This window comes from Molossus molossus, unplaced genomic scaffold, assembly GCF_014108415.1.
Source record: "Molossus molossus isolate mMolMol1 unplaced genomic scaffold, mMolMol1.p scaffold_m16_p_10, whole genome shotgun sequence".
NCBI lineage: Eukaryota > Metazoa > Chordata > Mammalia > Chiroptera > Molossidae > Molossus > Molossus molossus.
The window spans coordinates 4,591,568-4,615,539 of record NW_023425345.1 but is presented as its reverse complement, the minus strand read 5'-3'; the positions used below and the strand labels follow the sequence as shown (position 1 = coordinate 4,615,539).

The window sequence follows — 23,972 nt, the reverse complement described above, 5'->3', positions numbered from 1 at the left end:
ATTAGATGCTGGAGGACATTCGGAGAAGCTGGGGTGGGCTATCTGGTCTGCTCGGACTAGAAGCAGTAAAAGTCCAGCATGTGATGAGGGATCGGATCTGGGACCCTACGGTCTGCAGAGGGGGATGGGAATTCAGATTCCCCGCCTGGAATCACCTGGAATGAAGAACACCCCATTGAAGATACCTTTGAGACCGAGACTCCAGCCTTAGGAGAGAATGGAAGGACCGAGGAATGAGACTGAGCCCCAGAGCCCCAGAGCCGGCTGCTGATTCTCACAGGCCAGCCGGTTGAAGAAACAAGACAACCTCCTAAGTCCTAAACTCTTGGCTCAAGACCCAGATCAGAAATGGAGGACTTGTATGTTTGCTAAAAGTATCTCTTCATTCCCGCAGCCACAGAAGCAGAGAGTCAGAAACGAAACTCAAAACTCGAGCCTGCAGAGCATCAGTGACGCCATTAGCTGATGCTGTGGCCGGTTCTACCCTGCGGGGGAGGCTGTCGAGCAGGGAAGAGTGAGCTCAGAGTCCACATGGAGTCACAGGGAAGGGTTTGGGGTGACGCTGCACCTCCTGAACCCCAGTCCCCCATTGCGGGCTGAAGCAGCCTCTTCTCACTGTCTGATGAGGCCGGTCCTACCTTACCAGGGTCCCTGGAGTGAACCCCCACACCCCACCACCGCTCAGTGTCATCAGACCACATCTGGGGCACACCAAAGGGATGGGGCACAATTGACTATCCACCTAAACCGAAATCTGGGCAGAGCTTTTCTATTTAATGTTATCAAAGATCTGGTGACAATGTGTGAATGGCTCAACCGAGTGGAATTTATTAGCACAATGTACCCACCGGCAGTTCTGGCTTTGGGGTGCCAGCCGCATTTGGAGTTGGTTCTAATTGTTTCCGGGGCTGGTGTGTTGGTTGGCACGGGGCACTGAAGCCCGACGCGGCGGTGGCCCATGTCCGCTGAGGTGGAGATGACAGAAATGCCAAATGCAGCGCAGAGACAGAGTGCAGATTAACTGCAGGCGACCAGGACTCCTGACCACCACCCCGTGAGAGCCCAGAACACAGTCGCCTCTTCGTCAAGCGGCACCAAGCCCCTTGCCGAGACAGCCCCACCGCCTTCCAAAGGCCTCGGTGTACCGTGGGAGACAGCTGTGGGGGGAACCGAGCCGCTGGCAGCGCAGGGGCCCTTGGCAGGCAGGTATGGGTGGGGGCTAATGGATCACGAGGTCCCCAGGGTATACATGGATGAGTGACCTACAGGGTCCTGTGGCTTTTATAACCAGAAAGGTCTGGTAAACAGAGGTCTGACTTGAGCCCCCAGACACATGCCCTGGTCCCTCCCCAGTCCCAGACCCCAGTCAGTTCACAGACCCAGAGTTCCCTAAGGGAGGAAAGAACCTGATGCCCCATTGAGAGTCTGTGCCGTGAAACCCCAAGGGGACTGTGGCCACTTATAGGAGCACTGCCCGCACTGGGGAGTGGGGGAGGGCGGGAGGGGTCCGGGCCTCGCCGAGCCCTTGTTTCCTCATCTGTAACACAAGGACAAGAACATCTGCCCCAAAGGATTGCCGGGTTAATTGAGTAGAATAACGAGACGGTGCCTGGAATATAAATGCATGCGCTGGCTGCAGCTGAACTTTAATCCCTCTGTGATTTCGTGTTCATTCTTTCCATTGTTTCCATCTTCATTCCACCATCCTGTGATCAGCCGTTTGCTGGGTGCTGAGAGTTCAAAAACAACCCCCACCCTAGACTGCGGGCGCAGTACGCGCCGGAGCAGCGCTCGAGTTCGTGCCTCCAGCCTCCGCCAACAGCTCTCCGGGCCGTGCGGCGGGGGGACCCGTGCTGGCCTGAGAACCTAGTATGTGCGGCTGCTAAATCTGTGCTCTCTCTGCTGTGGCTCCCAGCTCCTCAGAAATTAATAAAATCAGGTGGCAAGTACAGGGCTTGGGATATGGTGACAGTGATAAATAGAGAGGAGATGAAGGAGGGGATAGGTGGGTGGGTGGATGGACAGATGGAAGGATGGATGTCTGGGTAGATGGGTAGATAGATGCACTGATGGACAGAGGAATGCATGGGTGGATGGAGAAGGGTAGACATGGAGGGAGATGATGGCTGTGGAGACTTAGACGACGGATTCGACACAACCCCAGCCCTTGCGATCCTCCAGGCCAGGAAGATGCAGTGCTAAGCAGGAGCTAGTGGGGAAGCTCAAATATTTTATCTGTAATTAGTGACACCCTCAGAGTCTGCAATTTTCCGGCCACACCATAGTGTGTGATGATCAGCCAGGAAGCTGTGACGGGACCGACACACCTCATTGCTCCAATAACAGACCTTTATGTTCATTCATTCAAAGGCATTTACTGAGCACCTGCTATGTACCAGGGACTGTTCTAGACTCTGGAGACAGAGGGGTGAACAAACAACTCTATGTGGAGCTTTCAAGGGGAGACGAGGAAAGATGTAGCTGTCGGGGGAGCCCGTGAGGATAAGTACTGTGGAGATAACTAACGCAGGGTAACCAAGGGGTCTCGGGGGGCAGGGGCTGATCTTTTGGAAAGATTGAACAGGGCAGGCCTCCTTGGTGGGTTGACACTTGCGTGGAGGCCTGAAGGAAGGGTGAGGGCCAGTCCAGCCTAGAAGTCAGGCTGAGGTCTGGAAGAGCATTGATGGTCGTGGGATCACACAGTTACTAGGCAGCTGAATCCGGACCCTAACCCAGGTTGTGTACCGGATCTGCAGCTCCTGGTCTGACCCTAAAACAGGGTGGAAATACGCCAGGTACTGTGTCCGCGGAGGAGGACGTGGCTGTTGGGATCCGACCAGTCGGGAGCTGCGTGACCTTCATCTCTCTAAGCCATCGCTTGGCTGCTCAAGTTCCCCTCCATTCCTTAAAACAACCTTGTGAGTACTAGGACATCACAGATATTTCACTTCATGAGTGGTAAACATTCACTATTTTGATTTTTTTGTTTTTGTTTTTTATCCTCACCCAAGGACATTTTTCCATTTTTTGTTCAGATAGAGCGGGAGGGGGAAAGAGGAAGAGAGAGAGAGAGAAACATCGATGTGAAAGGGACACATCGAGTGGCTGCCTCCCGCATGACCAACCAGGGCCGGGGACAAACTGCAACCGCGATACGTGCCCGTAGCGGGAACCGAACCCAGGTCTCTCTGGACCGCAGGCCGATGCTCTAACCGCTGAGCCGAACCAGCCAGGGCCCATTTTGTAATTTAATGGAAGCAAATGCTAAGCCTCCGAAGAGGGTACAGTGCGGCTCTGGTGCCCACACTGAGCGCTCCAGCTGCCCTCCAACACCCATTTCCCGGTGGCGCTGCCCCACCTTCTCCCGGCGGAGCCTTCTCTGGTGCCCCTGAGGCACTGGAGGTTTGGTGGAGAGGCGAGCGGCCTACACACAAGGTTGGGCAGGCAGGGGTAGGAGTTTCAGATAAACCCCTCTGACTGAACCACCTGCCACCCACCACACCACAGGCAGACGCCAGTCCCTTAAGCACAGGGCGAAGAATCCTAGGATAAGTTAAGCCTTTGTTATGAAAGCCCTGGGTAGAGATAGTCACCTGCTAGGGACTCAAGAAGATGAGTGAGTAAATGAATGAGTGAGTCAATCAACCAACCACTCAGTCATGGAGAACACAAAGGCTATTCAGTCTAACCTCAGCCAAGCTGTCACCCAGTTCCACTTCCACACGTCCAGTGACAGGGAGCTCACTACCTCCAGGAGCAAAACCGTTTCAGTTTTAGATCACCCTTATGAGTCAGATTCCCCACCTCCTGGGTTTCCCCATCAGCCCCGGTGGACCTGTAGATGGGACCCAGGACACGTTTAAAACCTCTTCTAGGGGCTGGCACCTAAGTCTTCACAGGCAAGGGAAAAGGCACAGAACCCTCAGCTGGGCTTTACAGACCACGAGTCTCTGGTCATCCTCTTGTGTTTCAGATGAGGTCTGGGCCAGAGAGGGGCTGTGACTTGCCCAAAGCCACGTAGCTGGCTGAGGGCTGAGCCAAGATCAGACTGCGACCCAACTGTGTTCCTTCCAAATCCCAGAGCCCCTCTGGGACCGCCTCCAGCCTTCCCAGTTTGAGAAGCCCTCCCAACGCCAGTCCGACTCCGCGATGCTGAGGGTCTGCTTCTCTTAGGGAGACTCTCAGGCCGGAGAAGCCACCTCCGATCACTGCCAGTGAGAGGCACAGGGCCGGGACCCGCAGAGCGGCCGGAGGGCTCGGGCCCAGCCCCAGGCAGAGGCTGCCTCCCGCAGCAGGCCCACGCGCGTGTGCACGCATGTGTGCGTGTGTGTGTGCATGAGTGGGTGCCGAGCCTCCTGGAGCGAGAGGAGCACACAGCAAGCTGTCAGCAATCCTGCCAACACGGAAAGGGTAATCGCCACGCGCGATGCCAACAGACAGACCTCCGGCGGATTCATTTGGTTTGGTTTTGTGGTTATTTTTTTTTACAACTTTAAATACGGAATATAAATAAATTTTACATTTAAAAAATAAAAGGAAAGCCCCCAAAAATATAATCACCGACTTTACAAACTGAAGGAAGCAGATTGGGGCGAGGGGGAGGGGAAAGTGCAGTGGAAGGTGGGAGGGGAGGCGGGAGCTCGGAGCCCACCCCCAGGGGACCTGGATCCTCTCCCTTCCTCCCCACTCCCAGCCCAGGAGCTGCTTCCTGGCAGGAGCCACCAGAGGTGGAGCCCCAAAGGGTCTAGATGAGGGAGCGTGCAGGGGCACAAGGACTGCCCCGCCCTTGGAGACTTCCTCTTGGGTTGTTCACACCTTCCTGGAAGGGGAACTGCTTGAGCTGAGGACTTGGGGAAACGGAGGCCCGATGCATAACGTGTTACCTCCCCGCCCTCCACCACGAGCTCACTCCGACCACTCCAAGCCATGGGTTGGGTCAGGGGCACAGCCCGTCCACACGAGCATTGGTGTCAGGGAAAGAAGCCCCTTCCTCAAGACACTGTACCTCCATCTGCCAGGAAACGGTCATAATAAATATACAAACTGGCCGTGTCTCCGACGTGAGCAGTGGTCCCTGCCTGCAGTGCGCACCCTGCACACCCTTGCAGGGTAGTCTTGGCTGGGCTGGGGTACAATGGGCAGGCCCCTGCTGCGCTGGCCCCTGGCCTTCTGCCCTCGGGAGCAGTCACTGGGGTCATCAGGACCTCAATAAGGGGTGCTCCCCTTGGTGGAGCAGACGTCAGGGCCAGGAGAAGAGGGAGATGCAGGGTGGAGGCAGAGAGGCGAAACAGGAGGAAGTGAAAGGGGGGAGCGGGAGGAGGCAGTGGACGCCCAGGTCACCATCTTCACCCACCTCCAGAGCAAACTTCATCTCTAACCCATCTGAGAGGGCACTTGGCTGCCTGGTGCTCAGGCCACACTTGCCCGGAAGAGTTCACATCTTCGAAGATTCCATACGTATAACATGAAAGAAAGCCAGGTGCGCAGAGGTGACCAGGGAGAGGTGACTGGGCCTGGACACTGTCGGGAGGGTTTTCCCCAGTCTGTGCTCCCCCACCTGGTCTGGCCCCAGGAGTAGGAGGCACGCTGGCCTGCCCCAGGGTGTTCCCCTCAGAGCCGACTGGGGGTCCAGGCCGCGCGGAGAGGTCCTCAGGGCCATGGGCAGGGTCCTTCGAGCCAGTCCACAGCGCTCAGGGGGGCCTGGCCAGGCCCTGGGGAAGGGAGGCCCTTTCCCCGTCAGTCCCTCTTGCACTCTTATCCCAGATCCTCGGGGTCGAGGGGGAAGAAGACCTCGGTGGAGTCCAGATCCTTCATTTCCTTCCAAGCTTCTCCTTCTCTAGTTTCCGGGCAAGACGCTGGAGGCCACTGAGAGGACACCCACTGGCAGAGGGCGGATGGACCGTGGAGGGGTTGGGGAAGCACCATTGGCCGTCCGAATCAGGCATCGAGACAGACGGACGAGGGGAACAATATTATCACTCCAAGGACCCCATGGGGGCGATACAGCAAATACCATATTAAATAACCCTGTAAGCCAAGCAGAGGGACACAGAGGCTCAGAGGCAGCCCAGGAGTTCTGTGCTGCGCGCACGTGCCCCCTTGCTGGGGGCAGGGAGCTGGGGCCACCAGTCGGCCCTGATTTCCAGCAGGGCTTGGGGCTGGGACACAGCAGGGCTGGGGTCTCCAAAGCCCTCACCCACCAGCCCCCTGGGAAAACTCAGCTGATAACTGGGCAGAGGAGATCAAAGCTTAGGGCCTGCAATTTGTATGGGAAGCTGCCTCTCCCTCAGCCCCTTCCACAGCCTAAGCCCCAGGCCAGGGAGAAGGAAACACAGGGTTCTGGGCCTCAGTTTCCCTGTCTGGCCCTTACCTGCCCGCTCTCCTGCAGATGCCCCTAGGCTCCCAGGGTCTCCTTCAGTGCCTTCTTGTCATGCGTGTGCTTGAACTTCCTGTGCTTCCCCTTGGGGGGCCTGCGGACTCGCACCGTTCGAATGGTCACCCGAGTTTGGGGCGTCTTGGCTGCTTGAGAAAAAGAAAGGTCTTGTCAGCAGGCTGACAACCACAGTTGGGGAGGGGTCTATCCCTCACCACCAAGGCCTGCCACAGACCTCCCCAGAGTCTCTGGGCTGAGGGAAGGGGCCAGACCTCCCGGGTTTGAATCCCAACTCCACCGCTCACCAGCTGTACGCCCGTTGGGAAAAATTACTGAACTGCTCTTGCCTCAGTTTCCCCCTCTGTGAAATGGGGGCAATAAGACTGCCCACCACCTAAAACTGGTGGAAGGAATAAATGACAGTATGCTGGCAAACACAGAGGGGAATTACAGCTTCAAGTTCTTAGTCATTATCCCATCGATATGCCCTTTATTTCCAGGCCCCTTGAACCTGGGCTGAACTTGGATCTGTTAACCAATAGCAGGAGGCAGAGTGGTGCTGGGCCAGTTCCAGGCACAAGCCTTAAAAAGGCCTGGCAGCTCCCGCTTTTGCACTTTGGGGAGCCCTGTGCCACCACACAAGAAGTCTGGTAACCCTGTTCTGGAGGCCACTTGGGGAGGAGAGACCCTGGATGACAGGGAGAGGGACAGAGGCCAGCTGTCCCAGGGCAGCCCGCAGATGACTAACTGCAACTACAAGAGATACCAGCAGAACTGCCCAGCTGAGGCCCGCCAGCCCACAGACCAGCGAAGGAAATGGCTCCTGCCCCTGCCACAACGTTCAGAGCGAGCCGTGATCCGCGACCGGCTGGCAGCTGCTCTCACTCGCTTTTCTCCTGTCTCCTCTGCTTGACCCCCTCCTGGGGGTTCCTCCCACCAGCCTTCCAGCCCCTTGCAGGCATGGCCTTCGGGCCAGAACCGGATCCCCGCTCTGGAGCTGGGCCGGTCCTCCCGTCACTGCCTGGCCCTCCCACTTGGAGAAGCAGCCCAGTGGGGAGGCCAGGGCTCAAGGCTGGGCCAGACCACCTGGTTTCAAATCTTTGTGTTCTTTGGGGCAAGTCATGTAAACCCTCTGTGCCTCAATTTCCACGTCTTTAAAGTGGAGATGCCGGCAGCCCTGGCCTGCTAGGGTGAGGAGACGATGCATGGAAGTAGCCGGGAGCTCCTGGCCAGCGCGGAGCTCATTTGTCCTCACAGAAGGTGTGAGTGAAGTTCCAGCCTGTCTGGTGGCTGTGCCCCACTGGCCTCATCCCCTCTCAAGGCCACCAGAATTCATTTGTTTTTCATCCCCGGGACAAGGTGTCGAATATCTGAAGATAACATGCATGGGGTCTTCTCTTGCCCAGGCCCTGGTTCCTCCCCATTTCACGCACTCATTCAACAAAGTAGGAGGCTGTGGTATCAAGTCTGGGATGGGCTACTCTGCACTGGGTAGTCAGGGCAGACCTCTAGGAGGAGGTGACTTTCTGAGCTGAGACCAAAATGAAGAGAATACAGCTCTGGCTGGTTTGGCTCAGTGGTTAGAGTGTTGGCCCATGGACCAAAGAGTCGTGGGTTTGATTCCAGTCAAGGGCACATGTTCGGTCACGGTTCATCCCCGGCCCTGGTCAGGGTTGTACGGGAAACAACCAGTCCACGTGTCCCTCTCACATTGGTGTTTCTCTCCCTTTCGCCTTTTCTCTCCCTCTCTCTCCTTCCCTCCCTCTCTATCTGAAGATAAATAGAAAAATATCCTTGGGTGAGGATTAAAAAAAAGAGAGAGAATACGTAGGCTTGTGAAGAGCTGAGAGAAGTAAGTTTCAGACAGATTGGCATGTGCAAAAGCCCTGCGGCACAGATGTATTTGGCCACTCAAAAAGGCCAGGCTGACTAGGGTGGCGAGAGTGAGGGGAGCTGGTTGGCAGCAAGGCCAGAGGGCCACAGGGCACTACGCTCTCATGTAGGGCTCACAGGCAGGGGAGGAATCTGGATTGTTCTCAGTGAGATGGAAAGCTTTAGATGAATTTAACCGGGGGGGGGGGGGGGGGGGGGCATGCCTGATCCAATCCCCCCACCGGCATCTGCCCCAGGAGAAGGGGGCTGCCGGGCTGATCATCAGAGGCAGATGCTGGACCAACAGTTACCTCGCTGCTCCTGAGAACTCCCTGGGTTTCGGGTCACAGGTCGTGCAGCAACCACTGTCTCACACCTGCATGCCAGGTGGTCCTCCAGGGTCACTGTCGCCTTCTTAAAGGTTGGCTTCTTCCGCACAATCTCAATCTTTCTCACCTGGAGCACAGAACCGCCCAAGTGCCTGTCAGACCACGCGGGAAGGGGCGGAGGGAGCTGCCTGCCGCGCTGCCCACCCGAGAGCAGCCCCCGCGGGGAGCTTTCCTCGAAAGCTCGGAGCTGTGAGCAGCAGGCAGACACGGTGGCCCAAACAACAGCAGGGCCTTGGCCTCTGCCCTTCTCGTGGCTTTTCCATCAAAACAAGCCCTCCCACCCTGGCCTTCGGCTTGGCCACAGCCCCTCGGCACCCCAGAGAGGGAGAAAGGCATTTCCGGGTCGAGCATGGGGCTTGCGGTGTCCTCATTCCTGGAGCGCCAGCCAAGGTCAGGGGCTGTGGCAGAGGCGGGGAGATGGTTGTCTGGAAGGAAGTGGGGGGAGGCTTTATCCAGGAGGGAGGCGGGAAGGGGGAGGTCAGCTGTCAGGTATCCATCTATAGAGCTGGAAGCTTTGGGGACAGGAGATACCATGACAGTGGGCGGTGTGGTAGAGAATGCACTCCTATCTCGGCACGGAGCCCAGGCCTGGCATGGAAGGTGGGCATGAGAAAGGGGAGAAGAGCAAGGTGAAGCCAGCAGAGGATTCGGCAGGAGGTTCACCAGCTGCTGAGCCCTCGGTGCGTCCACCACCCAGCAGCTCGGCCCAGCCTGAGTTGGCGGGTGGGTGAGGCTGAGCTGAGGGTGCAGAGACCTTTCCACATGAATCAGAAGACGGCTGAGGCTCCCCTGACCCTGCTCTGCCCGGCCTGAGCTGGGGAGCCTCCCAGGACGGCCTCGACGTACCCCTGGAGTCAGGGTGCACCCCAACGTTTCCTGAAAAGGGAGGACTCGAGGCTCGGGATCGCCCCACCCCTTCCACTGTCTTTGGCCTGGAGGGTCTCTGCCCCCTCCTCACCCTCCTTATTAAAGACACAGCTTGTCAAAGGGACATGTGTGGGTGTTACCGACACAGGGAGCCTTTCTCTCTGCAAAATAAAGAAAACTGACAGGCCAGGGCAGGGGAGAGAGTTGGGGGAATCTGAGCAGCTGCCCAGAACATTCTGAGTCTTCAGTATGTTTGTAGGCATGTCTCTTCAAGAGCCATTTTGGGATTTTATCCCTGTACAGGATGAAGCAGCACCCTTTACTTAACGTCCTACGCCAGCCTTCCTTGGGCTCTGCCTGTGGCTTTTGGTCACAGCAGCCTGGGCAGCCAGAGAGGACTCTTGGGCAGCCTCAGATGTCCAGAGAGCTTCCTGAGAGTGCCCTCTCCGGACAGAGCCCAGCAGCCTGCCGGGAATGTCCGTCAACCCATTCGGAAGCCTGGTCAGTGCGGGACAAGCCGCAGCAGGCGGCCCGGCCAGAGCGCAGGTGGGGGCTGCTCACCTGGACGTGTCGCAGCTGCACCTGGGTGGGGCGGCACTGCACCTTGTGGTTGTTGCAGCAGCCGGAGCAGCGCTGCACCTCCACGCAGGGCGGCCACACCAGGTAGTTGGCGTTGCTGCGGTCGATGAGGTTGCGGGAGATCTTGAACACTTCTGTGCGTGTCTTGCACTCGGCAATCATGGCTGGCTCAGCCACTGTCAGGGAATCTGGAGGGAGAGGGGACCTCTGTCAGGAGGGAGGGCCCGCCTAGAGCCCTCTCCGGGCAGGAAGGCACAGCAGGGCACCTCTGGGACTGCCCTCCTCCTAAATGGCTGGCCAGTCCTCTCTTCCTTCCATCTCAGGGGAGGTGTTGAGTCCTGGCCGTTATCAGCCTCAGACTTGAGCAGGTTGCTGATGTGCTCTAAGCCTCAGTTTCCCCGAGTGCAAATGGGGGTGATCTACACCCAAGAATCATTGTTAGGATCAACGAGATCCTTCGGAGGGAGCTGGCGTGTTGTAAATGTCAGCATCCCCCCACCAGCCCTCCCTCATTTCACTCTGTGATTTCACACCCTTATGGGTTTGCCGGATCCGTGGCCCTGATTCATTGTATATCATGGCCACGTCATTGGGGCTCGTCATTATTCCATACGGAGAAACTGAGGCTCTGAGAGCTGAGTTCGCTGCTCAAATTCAAAGAGCAAGAGTGGAACCCAGGCCGCTGGCTCCTGTCTGGAGGTCCTTCAGCCACTATCTACAGTATCTTGGGGACTGCAGGTGGGAAGAGAGGAGGAGGGGCTTGGGGCGGGCACTTGCCTTCCCTGGGAAGGCTTCCATGGGACCCAGTGATCTACATTGTCCTTTGGTCTCTACAATAGAGCAGAAAGCAGGTCCCAGCCTTGCTCCATGCCTGCTGTCACAGGCTACAGCCCTTTGTCACAGCAGACAGCCGGCCAGGAGGGCACCGGGTTCAGCTGAGAAGGACCCCGACCCTACCACTTGTTAGCTGTGTGACGATGCCTACGTCTTTACCCTTTCTGGGCTCCAGTTTCCAATTCTATAAAATGGGGTTAAAAAGATCTCTTTCTAAGCTTGAAGTAATTAAAACATAAGTTTAAAAGCACTATTTTTAGGAAACAGTGTGTGTAGGGGGTGGAATGTGATGACCCAACTCAATATAAGGTGTTCAAAGATGTTATTTCCTCTCAGCTCAACTCAGTCCTAAGTGTGGGGCAGACGGGACTGGCCCTTGAAGGCTGGAGCAGGCTCCTGCCCTGGCTCCCACCTTTTGGGGTGGCCCTGTTCTTACCTAGGCTCCTTCTCCCTCGGGATAAGCTCTCTGGCTCTCCTCCAGAGTGGGACCGGGTCAAATTCAGGTCCAGTTCAGCTCCATCTTCATCTGCAAGCGAAGGCATGGTCAGACGCACCCTGATAACTACCAGCCGCAGGGTAGGGCCCGAGAGGATTGCCTCTCACCCCTCCCACGACCTGCTCCAGAGAACAGACACCCCTTCCAGCTCCCAGTAAACCTGAGGCCCTCACTCGAGCAGGGGCCCTCCAGGCAAACCCCAGGTGGCCACTGGCTCAGGAGGGGGTGGGGCTGCAGCCCCACTCTGGGCTCTTCAGTCACATTTTTGGACAGAACCCATGTCAATGGAGTTAAAAATAACCCTTCCCTTTTGCTACTGTAAGCGAACCCTCCTTGGCCTCCAGGGCAGGGCAAAGACCTAGAACTCTGAAGGCCACTTTCCAGTGCCCCTCCGCCCAGTGTTCCCATAGGAAGTGCTGAATGGAGAAATTCCCAGAATCCCCAGGGGGGACCAGCATGCCCTGGACACAGCCCCTCCGGAGCCCCTGACAATGGCCCAGTTGGGCGGGAGAAAGGGAGGGAGGGAGAGAGATGGGGGTGGGGGCTGAAGGCAAAGAGGGTGGGGAGCCGGGGCTGCTGGGACCCAGAAGCCTCACTCAGTGACTGTCCAGATTTCGCCCTCTCTCCACCTCCCAGTGTCTCGTTGTCTTTTCCCCTCTGACCTTCTGCCCCATGTCTGTCCTAAGCTGTCCATTCATCCCTACGGTCACAACTACAGCTCCCTGCCCCAGCCTGGGAAGCCCTCGTCTCAGCGCCGCCCGTGCTCCTTGGAGACATCCCTCGTCTGGAGAGCCAGCCAGAAGCCGGGCAGCAGGACTCGGACTTGATGTTGAATGGTGGGCAGACTCTTCTAGCACTCTGATGGCTGAAAGCCAGCAAATAAACTGAGGGGTGTCAGGGACCAGCTCCTGCCCCGCTCCACCCAGCACCTCGGGCTCACATTGCCTCCGGGTCCCCCTGGCCCTGCTCGTCCCTGCAGGCTCCCGAGGGGCCCTGCGAGGAGGAGACTGTGCATAACTAGCGCATTTCCGTCTAGCCTACTGTCCCACGTCAGCGCGTTTGTCTGCGCCTCTCGCTCCCTTCCTTTCTCTCTGCCATCTCTGGAATGTCCCTGGTGGGGAGGAGATGGGGAAAAGATGTGCTTTGTGGAAAGGTTAAGTTGATTAGGAAAAAATAGCCACATGGTTGCCTCGAAACAGGCCTGCTATTGAAAACCTCGTCGCCCTGATCCCGACCCCCACCCGGGGTGTGGAGGGGCTGTCCAAGGGTGGGGGCGCAGGCCCTTGGAAAGAAACAGCAGAAAGGCTAAATTTGGAAGTTGCCCCATTGTGTTGGCCAGGGCTGGCCAGTTGGGCATGGGGTGGGGGTGTGGGAGACGGCGGGTGGGGGGCCTGGTGAACAATAGGTGGGCCCAGCTGGGGCCCCCTCCCGCCTGCCTCACCAGCCCCCAGCACAGGCAGGTTTGAAAGGGCCCGGGAATGCTTTTGAGAGGGAGCCAGGGGCCCAACGGGGAGAGGAAACAAAGGCAGGAAATGCTGTCCCCCGTAGATAGCAGTCTGGGCAAGGATTACAAAGTGACAAAGAGACAAAACCCCAGAGGGAAGGAGAGCTGGGGGTGCAGGGGGGGTGATGACCAGGGCTCCAGGGAGCAGGCCAGAGGTTAGAATAGAATGGAATTTGCTCTGAAGACAGCGTTTATAAATACATTCCCCACCCAGACCGCCAGCCCCGCCACGTGTGTGCCACCAAGCACGTGCCCATTCGATGAGCGCACTCTTGGGCACGGGCATGGCAGCCCGCTGGTCTGGGCCAGGTGTCCCCAGGAGACCTTGCGGAGTGGGCCCTGGGCCAGAGGGGCAGGGAGACGGTTCCTCCAGCACCACCCTCCTGGCTGAGTCCACACCTGGATACTCATTGGGCAGATGCCCTGGGCACCTTTCCTCTGCCCGCCCCCTCCGGGCGCCCCACCCTCTGCACCAAGCCAGAGTCACATGCGGGTGCTTCTCCTGCCACGCCCCATGTCCCAGGTAGCAACCCGTCTGCCAACTCAGCCCTGCCCCAGACAGGTGTGGCCAAGCCCTGGGCTGCCACAGGCCGTGGGTTCTCCGGATGTCAAGGAAGAAGAGACAACCCTTGCCCTGCCCTCCCGGCTCCCAGGGACTCGGTGGCCACCCCAAGCAGTGGGTGAGGATTCAATTTACCTACGGAGTCTCCGTGCAGCAGGCGCTGGAGGTCATCAAAGGAGCGGATCGAGTGGTCACTCAGCATCTCGTAGAGCTCCTCAGGAATGGGGTCCCCCTGCAGGCAGACACCATAGGAGTAAGTGAGCCGGGAGTTAGGGCTTCCCAGCTGTAGCCCTCCTGCCCCCAACACAGACACCCTCTCCTATGGGAAGTTCCTGCAGGGCTCCTCGGCCACCAACAGATGGACAGCCAGGCTGGGGGTGGGCAGGAAGCAGATTCCAGGCCTGACAATGAGGAGCACAAAGTCCTGGGGGCCAGAACCCGCCAACACCTCTGAGACCCAGCTCAGGTGCCTCACTCCTGCCCCCAGATAGAAACCCCAGCTTCCTCTGGATGTGATTGTGTACATCCTCTCCCCATCACACTCCAGGTTCTGGGAGCCTCCACGATCTCGTTCTGCTTCTCCTCCACACCTGACAGCTAATGACAGCCAGCATTTGTCGTGGAAGATCTAATTATCCCCATTTTACAGATGAGAAAACAGAGGCTCAAAGAGTCAACACCCTTCGTCTGAGTCCTAACCTGATTATCAGCAGAACCTGCATTCAAACCCCAGTCTTTCTGACGGCGGAGCCTGTACTTCCAGCCTCCTGGGCACGCGAGGTGTTTGAGAAATGTTCACAGAGCTGCTGGTCTCAGGAGGCCGCAAGCACTAACGGTATTTATTCAGCTCTCACTCTAACAGGAGAGAAGGGAATCCTCCGACGCGGCCAGGAAGCCTGAAAGCTTACCCGTGCCCCATGCCCAACTAAACCCTATTTTTAGAGCCCCTCTGGCCTGTTACCAAAAACACTTGAAACTTAATAAGCACTTTAACAGGCCCCACTCGGAGCCGGGCTTCCTCCAGGGAAACCGCAGGTCCCACAATGACATGAGAGGAGCCCGATAGGAAGGACGCGGCCACGTCCCCCACGATCCAGGGAGACCCGCAGGGCTGACGCCAGAGGCCTTGAGAAGGTGAGGGTAGATGACAGTCTGAGAAGCACAATCGGGACACCCACCGCCTCGGGGCAAAGGAAGTGCGTGAGACGCTGCCGCACATTCAAACTCACGCCCCTGTGAACACACACACGTGCACGCATAAACACAGGATGGCGCAGTCTCGTGGAAGGGGCCCTGGGAGGCTATCAGCTGACTGGACTTACTCTGTGCCTCAGTTTCCCTGAATTAAGAAGGGAGGAGCCCCTGTTCTAGTTGGTTCACTGAACACTCCCAGGACTCACGTTCCGGGAGGCTTAGCACAGGAGCCCCCTCTCACAGGACAGGGGCGGTCCTCTCACCTCGTGGCCAGCCCAGGAAGTTCTCCCCAAAAGCTCGGGTAGGAGCCTGGTGACCGATCAGTTTCTAGCCTCCCCACAAAGCTCATTTCCTGGACCCTTATCACGGCATCTGGCCGCCAGGGGTTCCACCATGTCCAGCTGTGGCACCCGAGTCGACCTTGTGGGCATAACCGCTTTTAAAGCAAATTCCTGAAACCCCTGCGCTCAGTTTCGTTTGAAGGTGGAGCTTATCATCCTGTCTGGTGTCCAGGGCTGCCAGGGGGTTAAGGGAGGAGCGGCTGGGGGCGTAGCAGTAAGTGTGGCTGGAAATCGGGGTCCCTTCTTCAGGGTCCATAACTGGGCAGCCAGGTGGCCAGGGACTGCATGTGTGAGACGAGCAGCGTTGGCTTAGCGGCCCCTTGCTGTCCTCCCCCATCGCCACCTGCGCTGCCTCCTCCAATCCCAGGAGAGAGACCACACCTTTGGTGGTCTCCGAATGTGGACACAGAACCCAACCCAAGACTGGAAGGTAGGTGGCGGGTCTCTAGTTAGGACCAAGGCAGGCCACTTCCCAGAGCGTTCTGTCACCCCCAGAACCGGCGGTCCAGAGAGCTGGAGTCCACCTGCTACTGCCATTAGCCACTGCCCCTCTCTGCACCTGGCTCGGACCTGTGAATCAAGGGAGTTGAAGACATTTCATTTGATTCTAATTCTGCCCAGGGGTGGCAGGAGAGACAGCAGGAATATGCTGGTGGAAGTGCCCAGCAGGTCTCCCAGGCTGTTTGTGGAGTAATGACTTAATTAACCCCCAGGAGAGGGGCCCAAAGGCCCAGTACCAAATGGCATGTGACACTCGTGCCAAGACCTCCTTGCCCACTGGAGAGCTGGCGGAAGCTGCCAGCGATGGCAGAGGAGGCAGACCCCAATCAGACCCAGCAGATGCCCTGGACCCAGCCTACGACGCAAAAGAGATGACATCATACGGAAACAAACCCAGAACCCCTCCCAGACTGCATGAGGAGGAGCCCAGGATGGAGACTGGGGAGAAGCACATGATAGGTGCTCAATAAATACCACTAAAAAGCATGAAGGACTCTCCCCTTCCACCTGGGATTCTCTCCTGTATAATTCTCCCACCTCCTCCACCAGGAGGACCACCTGGGACAGTCTCCCTACCCCCACGCAAATTGCCTCCTACAGAGCCCACTTTATCTAAGCAGAGGTCATTCCCACACATGCTTCTATTAATTTGGCCCCTGGGTACCCAGAGCTCAGTAAGAGCCCCTGGATTTGATCACTGCACCACAGCTAACTTTTACTAAGTGCTGACTCTCAGCCAGAGTAAATGCTGTACCACCAATCCCCATCTTCCGGATGAGGACACTGAGGCTTAGAAAATTAAGTAAATGGCTGCAGGTCAACAAGATTGGTAAGTAGCAGAGCCGGCCCCTCCTTCTCCCTGCCCACCATGGGGCTCCTTGGCACTATCTTCAGTTCGTGTCCCTCTTCCCCCGTGGAGGTCATAGAGCAGGGCTTCTCCACCACGGGCAAGTGGCCCCCGGCGGACACTACAACTACAGGGGTGCTACTGGCACCTAGTAGGTGGAGGCCAGGGATGCTGCGAAACATCGTGCTGTGCACAGGGCAGCACCCACAGTCAAGAACTGTGGCCAGAGGGCCAGCCGTCCGGAGGCTAAGCGACCGGCGCAGAGGAAAGAGCCAACGCGTCAGCGGCCAAGGAAACCTGGATTCTTGGAATACGTCTTGGAACAACCTAAAATCTCAGCTTCTTTCTCTTTTAAATGGGGCTAATAATACCTCACCAGGGTTATTGGGAGGCTTAATTACACCAAGCAGAGCAGCCAGCCAGTAATGGGTACTTAATGGGTTGTCGCTGTGGTCATCCTTCAGTGTGGCTCCTCTGAGGACAGCAGTGAGCAGCGTACATGCCCAGGGCCAGCAGTGCAGGGTATTTTTGAGGATGACAATGCGTGGGTGGAGAGCTGCCTACACATGGAAGAGTGTGGCTTTGCACATCCCCTGTGCGGGGCCACCGAAAATGGCACCCTCGGCCCACGATGCCTGGGGCTGTGTGGGTGGTGGGTCCCTTCCAGGGCTGTGGGTAGGTGAAGGGTGGTGAGATTCAGTCTGTGGTCAGCTCCAGGATGCAATGCCCTGGGGATAGACTTGCCTGAGCACCTGCTGGGGCCAGAGGCTCCTCTTGAGGTGGGAGGGTGAGCACAGAGTGAGGGTTTTCCTGGGCGCAGGTTCCAGAAGCCTCCTTAGGTGGGCAGCTCTCCTCGGAGCTGGGAAAGGAGGTTGGGCACCCTGAGGAAGCTGCCCCAGATCTCAGGCCTGGGGTTCTTGTCAGGGTGAGGGCGTGGCAAGAAGGCAGCTGGGGCACAGCCAGCCATGGGGCGAAGGCAAACAGCCTCCTCCCCACCCCACCCCACCCCCAACACCAGCTGCAGAAGGTAGGAAGGGCACCAGCTAGCGTGAGGCTAGATGAATTACCTGCTCCCAACCAGGCTGGCAGATCAAAGGGGCTCGGACCCCACCCTCCACCTGGGCCCCAGCACACACACAGATACACTCTCACCAGCCCTCCTGCCCTTCAGCTGAGAGAGAAGACACGGCTCGGCCCAAGCAACCAGGGGCGTTGTCTGCAGCTGGCACAGGGAGAAGCCTACCAGGCCGCTGAGCGACTGCCTGCCTGCCTGGGAGTCTCAGGCCTAATTTAGATTCAATGCCAAAGCCAAGCCCTTTGAAGAAGCCTCCTCTGGGCAGACCACAGAAGCCATTTAGAAGGAGTCTTCCCACCTACCATTTCCCTTCCCTATTGCTCCTGGGACCCTCCCATGATTCCACCCCTCCTTAATGTGAGTCCAGCCTCCCAGTGGGCTCCCCTCCTCTCCCTAGAGCAGAAACACTGCTCGAGCAGAAAGAGAGGAGCCATGGCAATCACTGCCCCCCACCCCTCCTCTGTCCCAACTTCAGCACAGGGTGGGGCCCAGGACTCTGCATTTTCAAGAGGTCTGGTAACTGGCTGCTCTTGAGGAACACTAAGCTGATCCAATCTTCTCATATTTTTAAGGGGCGGAAACTGAGGCCCAGCTCAAGATACAAGAACCTTCGCAGTCTGATTTTCCTCCTGTTTCTTCCCCTCTGTCCTGTCCAATCCTGGCAGTCCAAGTCCCAAGACAAGGAAAATAAGACGAGCTTGTCTCTCAAGATAGGGGTTGGAGGCTCAAATGAGAATGCCTTGTGGAGGGCAGTGGCCATGCTGGGCCGCCCTGGGGTAAGGACGACATGAGTCAGTGTTTATAAAGCACTTAGCAAGCACTGGACACATATCTGGTCCCCCCCTCTCCCAGGATTCATTGTCCTTTCCACAAATATTTATAGATTATCCATCATAGGCCAGGCACCATTCTAAGCATGGGAGACAGTGGTTACTAGGAAAAAAGCTTCTAGTGGAGTTTATACTCCAGTGAGGAAAAACAAATAATAAACAACTAAATAAATCAGAAAATGAAAAGAGTTGTCCATTTCAATGAGGTGGGAGGTGAAGGAAGACTTTGAGGGGGCTTATGAGGCACATGGCAAACACCCCTTTACCAATCCTGCTAAATTTCAAACTCTCTCTCTCTCTCAATCTCACACACACACACTAGGTCTTGCACCAGAGTCTCCAAGTTCTGTTTCATCCTAACCTTGCAGATACTCTAGGCCCTGGAGTCTAGGGCTTGGAGGTTCCAGCAAGTTGGTCTCCCACCACCTAACGCATTAGCAGACCAGATGGAAGCTGGGTAGTGAAGGGCTGTGGGCCCCTTCACTCTTTCCCAGCAGAAGGATGCTGAGGCCGGAGGCATCACATGACCGTGGGAGTCACTCTCCCCAGAAGCCAGCTCAGCTGATGGAGATGGGACTTCACAGGCCTCAGCCGACCCCCAGCCAGGCCCTGCCTCCGCCCTCCCAACACTCCCTCCCAGTAGCTGAGGCCTCCACCTGAGGCTCAGTCCATGCATGTTTGGGACTTGGCCAGCCCAAGCCCACCTCCATCACCACGCCCTCCCGGAGTCCCCCTTCCTGAACTGGCCCCCATGTCCATAGGTTTTCCCTTTAGGTCTCTTCTCTCAGAGCTGCCTTGAGCCTTGCTCAGGCTTAGCAGGAAAGTGCTTTGTATACTGCAAAGCATCTCACAACTATGGGTTCCTAAGCGCCATGTGTTCAAGGATGCTATGATTAAAGAGAGAAGACAGGCACCAGCTTCTGTGTCATAGCCTCCCCCGAAACACACATGCCCATGGTGCTATGGGAAAGGAGGAGGAGGTGCTGGATGAAGCTGGGAATGGCAAGGGCAGGCCTGGGAAAGCCCTGCGCAGCTGTCAGAGCATGCTGGGATCAGCAAAGAGGACAGAACAGTTGGGGGAGAGGGGGTGCTCAGTGGCTTAGGGTCCTCTTGTCTTGAAGGCTCAAAGAAGGGCTTATTTGAAGGGAGAAATGCTCTGGAGATGACAGTGGCCCCCAAGCACATCAGCACATTCTCAGCCACATGGTAGTGGTTGAAAAAGAGCAGTCGCAGAAGAGTAATGCTTGAAGGGTGTGAAGCTGACCTTACCAGGCAAAACATAGTGGGTGCTGTGGAGCCAGGACTTATGGGAGGGTCCCTGTTTCCCCTCCCTCATAGCACCCAGGACGCACCATGGGCCCACCTGTGGCGCAGGGGTGGGCATTTGGCGCTAGGCTGTGCGTGCATGGGTGTGCGCGTACGTGTGCTCAGGCCTCATGTGCGGGGGGCCTTGCGTGCGTGTGTGCGGTGCGCGCGCCGTGTGCCCCGCGTGTGCACGGGCGTGGCGGCTGCGGGCGCGCGACCTGGCCGCAGTAGTGCGTGCCCGTCTCTCTGCGCGCCCGCCCGCCGCAGCGCAGCATCGCCTCCGGCCAAGACTGTGCATGCGTGGGGTGAGTGAGCGAGTCGGGGGGCCGGACGGGGTGGGCTACCGAGAGCAGCGGCGGGGACGCCGCCGTTCCCAGGACGCCCTGGCACCGGTCCCAGCCCCCGGGCCCCGCTGTGAGGCGGCAGCTGTGGCCGGCCGGCGCCCACCTCCCCAACAGCTGGCCGCGGCCCAGGGGGCTGCTGGAGGAGAGGAGGGGGCGTCGGGAGGGGCCTGTAGGCGTCCAGGCCGAGCCCCGCGTCCTCCCTCCAGGGTGCGGGCCGCGGGGGGCGGCCGCGGAAGGGCGGGGCCCCAGGGCGGGCGGCCGGCGGCCCTCAAGGAGCCCCGAGAACAAAAGGAGACGGCGACTGTTCCTCCGTGGTCAAAACAACCTGCGCTGGCGGCGGCCCAAGGTTCGGCCGCGGCCTCGGAGCCCTTCACCTTAACCCCTTCGCTGCCGCCGCCGCCTCCTTCCTGCCTCGCTGGAGGCCGATAGGGGCCCGCCCTCCGGGGAGCGGGCGAGGTGCGGACTCCCGGTCGCTGCGGAGCCGAAGCGGGACCGGACCTAAGCACGCCGCTCTCCCCTCAGCCCTCTTCTCCCCTCCACCTCGCGCCTCCTCCCTGCCCCGCCCCCTTTCCCACCTGGATTCCGGGTACACTTGCCAACTCACTGCTCCGTGAGGCCGGGAGGGGTGGGGGACTGATCAGACCTGAAAGCTCTGGCAGACGTTTCTATACCCCACCTCCCTTGCAGCTAGGCTTTTCCAGGCGGCGCGCTCCGCACCCTGCCAGCGAGGAAGAGAGGTGCCTTCCTCTCTCAGGGCGCGGGAGCAGGTATGGCGGGGCCTCAGGAACACACCGCCCTGGGGCTGGATTCCTTAAGAGCCCCCACTCCTCCCCAATCCCGAGTGCCCGAAACCTGCCTTTCGCCCCCTCCCCTCTTCCTCCGCGCCCAAGACACAAGCTGCTCCCGGACCTCGATCTGGGGCCGGGCACGCCTTGCATGGGCCCTAGGGCGCCCACCCTAACCCGAAGTGGGAGCTAGGGTGGGACGCAAAACCCTGCCGAAGGTTGGCGTGGCTGCCACCAGTGCGCGAACTCGCACCTCCCTGCAAGCCGGGTCCCAGACAGAACCTAAGCTGGAACCGAAGTGGGCTCGGGAGGACGCGCTGCCTTCTGCACCCTCGGCACCACCCCACCCCCTCTCCATGCGACAGGGAAGGTGCTTATTCGGTTTCTGAGAGGTGGGGGACAGGACCACACACACCTACCCCCCCAATTCCCCCCACCCCACGGTTAAAGGCGGGGAGATCTGGGATCGCCCCTGGGAAAGAACCACCTTGGCCCCCTCCCCTTAGAGCCTGGCACCTCCCGGACCTCGCGTTTCAGCCCTCGGAGGTCACCTAGCACCCAGCACCAAATCCACGGGCTGCAAGGGTCCAAAGTTCACTGTAGGGAGGGAAGAGGGCAGCTAAGGGGTGGGGGCGGGGGTAATGAATGAAGCGAACCAGCCCCACCGCTGCCGTCGCAACTCACCTCGGCGCTGACCAGACGCAGGTAGCAGCAGAGAGACAGGAAGAGCGCCCAGCAGCGATTCATGCCGACTCCGGGCCCGGCCCCGATGGGCCCCGGACTCGTGGACCGAGCGCGCCGCCCCCGCGGCCAGGGTGGAGGGTGGGGGTTGGGGAGGGAGGTGGGCTCGGCTGGGGTCTTTGGAGATCAGGCGCTCAGGCCGCTGCAGCCGCTGTCGCGGCTCACCCGCATGGCCCCCGGGTGCCACCGCCCCCGGCCCCGGATCCGTCGTTGGGGGGCTGGGGAGGGCCTGGGCGTGAGACCAGGGTCCGAGGCCACTACCTGGGCGGATCCCGAGCCAGAGCGAGCATCCACGGCCTGGGGGCTGCGTCGGGAACCAGCCGAGGTGTCTAGCCGTGTGGGGGCGCCCAGGGGACTCCAACCTCCAAGAGGAAAAAGAACGCGGCAGTCGATGGTTCGTCTTCTCGCGCTGCCGGCTAAAGGCGTTCTCCTCTGCCCGCTGGCTTAGCTTTTTTGCAACATTTTCTGAGAAGGCCCCCGAAGTCGGAAAGCGTAGAGCTGGACCCCTCAAAGCCAAAGTCTTCCCCCGAAAACTTTTTCCAAAGTTGGCTTTGCAGCGGCGGCCCAAGTACCCAGGCAGCGAGAGGTGCAAACTCCCGCCCGGGCCGGGTGGGGGGGCCGGAGCGTGTGCGCCCTGGCTTGGGGCCCGGGCGGCGGGCACGGCTGCTCCGAGCGCGGCGTGCCCGCTGAGCTGTGGACTGGACGCAGCAGACAGGTGGACGTGGCGCGAGTCCGTCGGTCAGTCGGCCCGCCTGCTCGCCACTCTGGGCGTCCTCTATGGACTGCGAGCTGCGGCTGCTCTGGCTTTCTCTTTGCAGGAGGCTGGAGGGTGGGCTTTCCCCCACCCTTTTTGCGCGTGTGTGTATGTGTGCGTGTGTGCAAAATATCTCTATCTCGGGGATGAGAGACGGGCGCTGGCGTCCGGAGGAGAGCCCTCAGGGAAGCCCGGGGGTTGGCTTCAGGCTCGAGGGGAGGCAGGCGGGCTGCTCCTGGCGGCAGGAGGAGAAGTTGCCACCCTTCAGCTGTTCTGGCCTTTATAAAGAAGGGAGAGTGCGAGAGGTGGGTGGAGACAGCCTTTCCTCTTCTGGCTGAGAGTCAGCACCGGGAGGGAAAGGGGGGTGGCAGGAGCTCAGGAGGGGAGGGCAGGAGTTGAGGATGGGGTGCTTAGGGGTCTCCGAGAGCCCAGCAGCCCTTTTGTCCGGGAATTTGGCCCCTGGAAAGGGAGAGCTAGGGGTGACCAACCTCAGAGCCCAATGCAGTGAGCGTAGCCTGGTTTCACATAATTGAGGAGATGTCGCTAGAACCATGGCCAGGAGTCCATGACGGCTCTTCCAGGATCAGACATTTGCACCCTGGCACAGGATGGTGAAGGAAGACTCAGGCTCTATAGCTCGATTCAGATCCTGCCCTGGTGCTGAGTAGCTGGGTCACCTTGGACAAGTCATTTCCTTTCTGTGCTCCCCTGTCTAGCCTCAAAGTGGGGTAGGGTTACTGTGAGGACGTAATGCCAGAAAGGGCAGAAAGCATCCAGCTTCGAGCCAGCCTTGAGGTGATAACACAAACCCCACAGCCAGTACCATTCAGCTGAAAGCTGGGTTCATATCTCCTCCTAGCTGGTTGCCTGGCACATAACAGGCACTGCTGTTGGCTGAATTTGAATTTGTTGAACTGCAAAGTCACACAAACTCCCACAAGCCTGCAGCATCCCTGTCACCCTGATGTTTACTACCTCCCTCAGCCCCCGGTTTGAGGCCCAGGGCCCCCCACCCACACCAGCATTCACACAGTTAACACCTTCCACCCCCAGATCTGGGAGCTGCTATGTCCCTGCCTTCAGCAGTCACACGGTCAGTCACAAAGTCACACGCACACTTGCTGAGCCCAGCACCCAGCTCACTGCATCACCCTGCTCTTGGCTTTAGGGTATTTTATCTGGTCCCCTTGCAGAGTCTCTGTCTGCCCTTTGTACCCAAACATTCCTCTGGGGTAATAGCCTGCTCCTCATGCATATACACACCCTCCATCACTGAGACAAGCACACCAGCCTCTCTTCATAAATCATCTTTTTGGACCTGAGCAGGGTCACCTGCTCAGAGGAGGACCTCTCAGGAGGGCCTTTTTACAAACAACCACACAGAGAGTGGCCCGGAGGCTCAGACAAGATGATCCATGTGGAAGCACAGGGCAGTATGCCTGGGGCATGGAGTGCATTGTTCCTTCAACACAGCTTTCAAGTGTTTTCTGGTGGCCAGGTACTGTTCCAGGTACTGGGGAGACTGCATAATGCTAATGCAAAGGACAGACAGATGCATAAACAGATAAATTAGGAGGCAGAGTGACAAGGGAGATGGACTGGAGGTGAGTGGTAAAATAACCCCAAAATACAAAATTTGAAGTTTAAAGATTTAGAGATTAAAACTGATCCACTGGACAGCTAGGTGATCTTGATCTTGACCTTCTAGATCCTTATATGTAAACGGATGATAATAGCTGCCATTATAATTGAGGTGGTCGTGTGGTAGGTAGTATTCTT

At 58.2% G+C, this 23,972-nt stretch overlaps 1 protein-coding gene across 2 annotated transcripts; it reads right to left on the bottom strand.

Annotated features, from left to right (window-relative positions):
- Positions 1-4,504: 4,504 nt before the first annotated feature.
- Positions 4,505-22,452, bottom strand: PDGFB (platelet derived growth factor subunit B). Of its 2 annotated transcripts, none has more exons than XM_036251807.1 (7): positions 21,383-21,445; positions 13,612-13,708; positions 11,351-11,440; positions 10,063-10,268; positions 8,557-8,701; positions 6,371-6,522; positions 4,505-6,027 (listed from the first exon to the last, which is right to left on the bottom strand). In XM_036251807.1, exons 1-6 carry the CDS (start codon positions 21,443-21,445, stop codon positions 6,395-6,397), a joined length of 729 nt encoding a protein of 242 aa, XP_036107700.1. In that variant the 3' UTR covers positions 4,505-6,027; positions 6,371-6,394. The 2 variants fall into 2 exon arrangements, with proteins under 2 accessions (XP_036107700.1, XP_036107701.1); XM_036251808.1 differs by having other exon boundaries at positions 5,839-6,027; positions 6,371-6,519; positions 21,383-22,452.
- Between the last annotated feature and the right edge of the window lie 1,520 nt (positions 22,453-23,972).

Excerpts from the sequence above, each read along its gene's own strand:
- PDGFB (XM_036251807.1), bottom strand. The coding sequence starts at position 21,445 with ATGAATCGCTGCTGGGCGCTCTTCCTGTCTCTCTGCTGCTACCTGCGT. Across the intron at positions 10,269-11,350 it reads CCGAGGGAGAAGGAGCCTAG|ATTCCCTGACAGTGGCTGAG; the intron begins GTAAGAACAGGG and ends CTCTCCCTCCAG. Across the intron at positions 6,523-8,556 it reads GAGTTCTCAGGAGCAGCGAG|CAGCCAAGACGCCCCAAACT; the intron begins GTAACTGTTGGT and ends CTTTTTCTCAAG.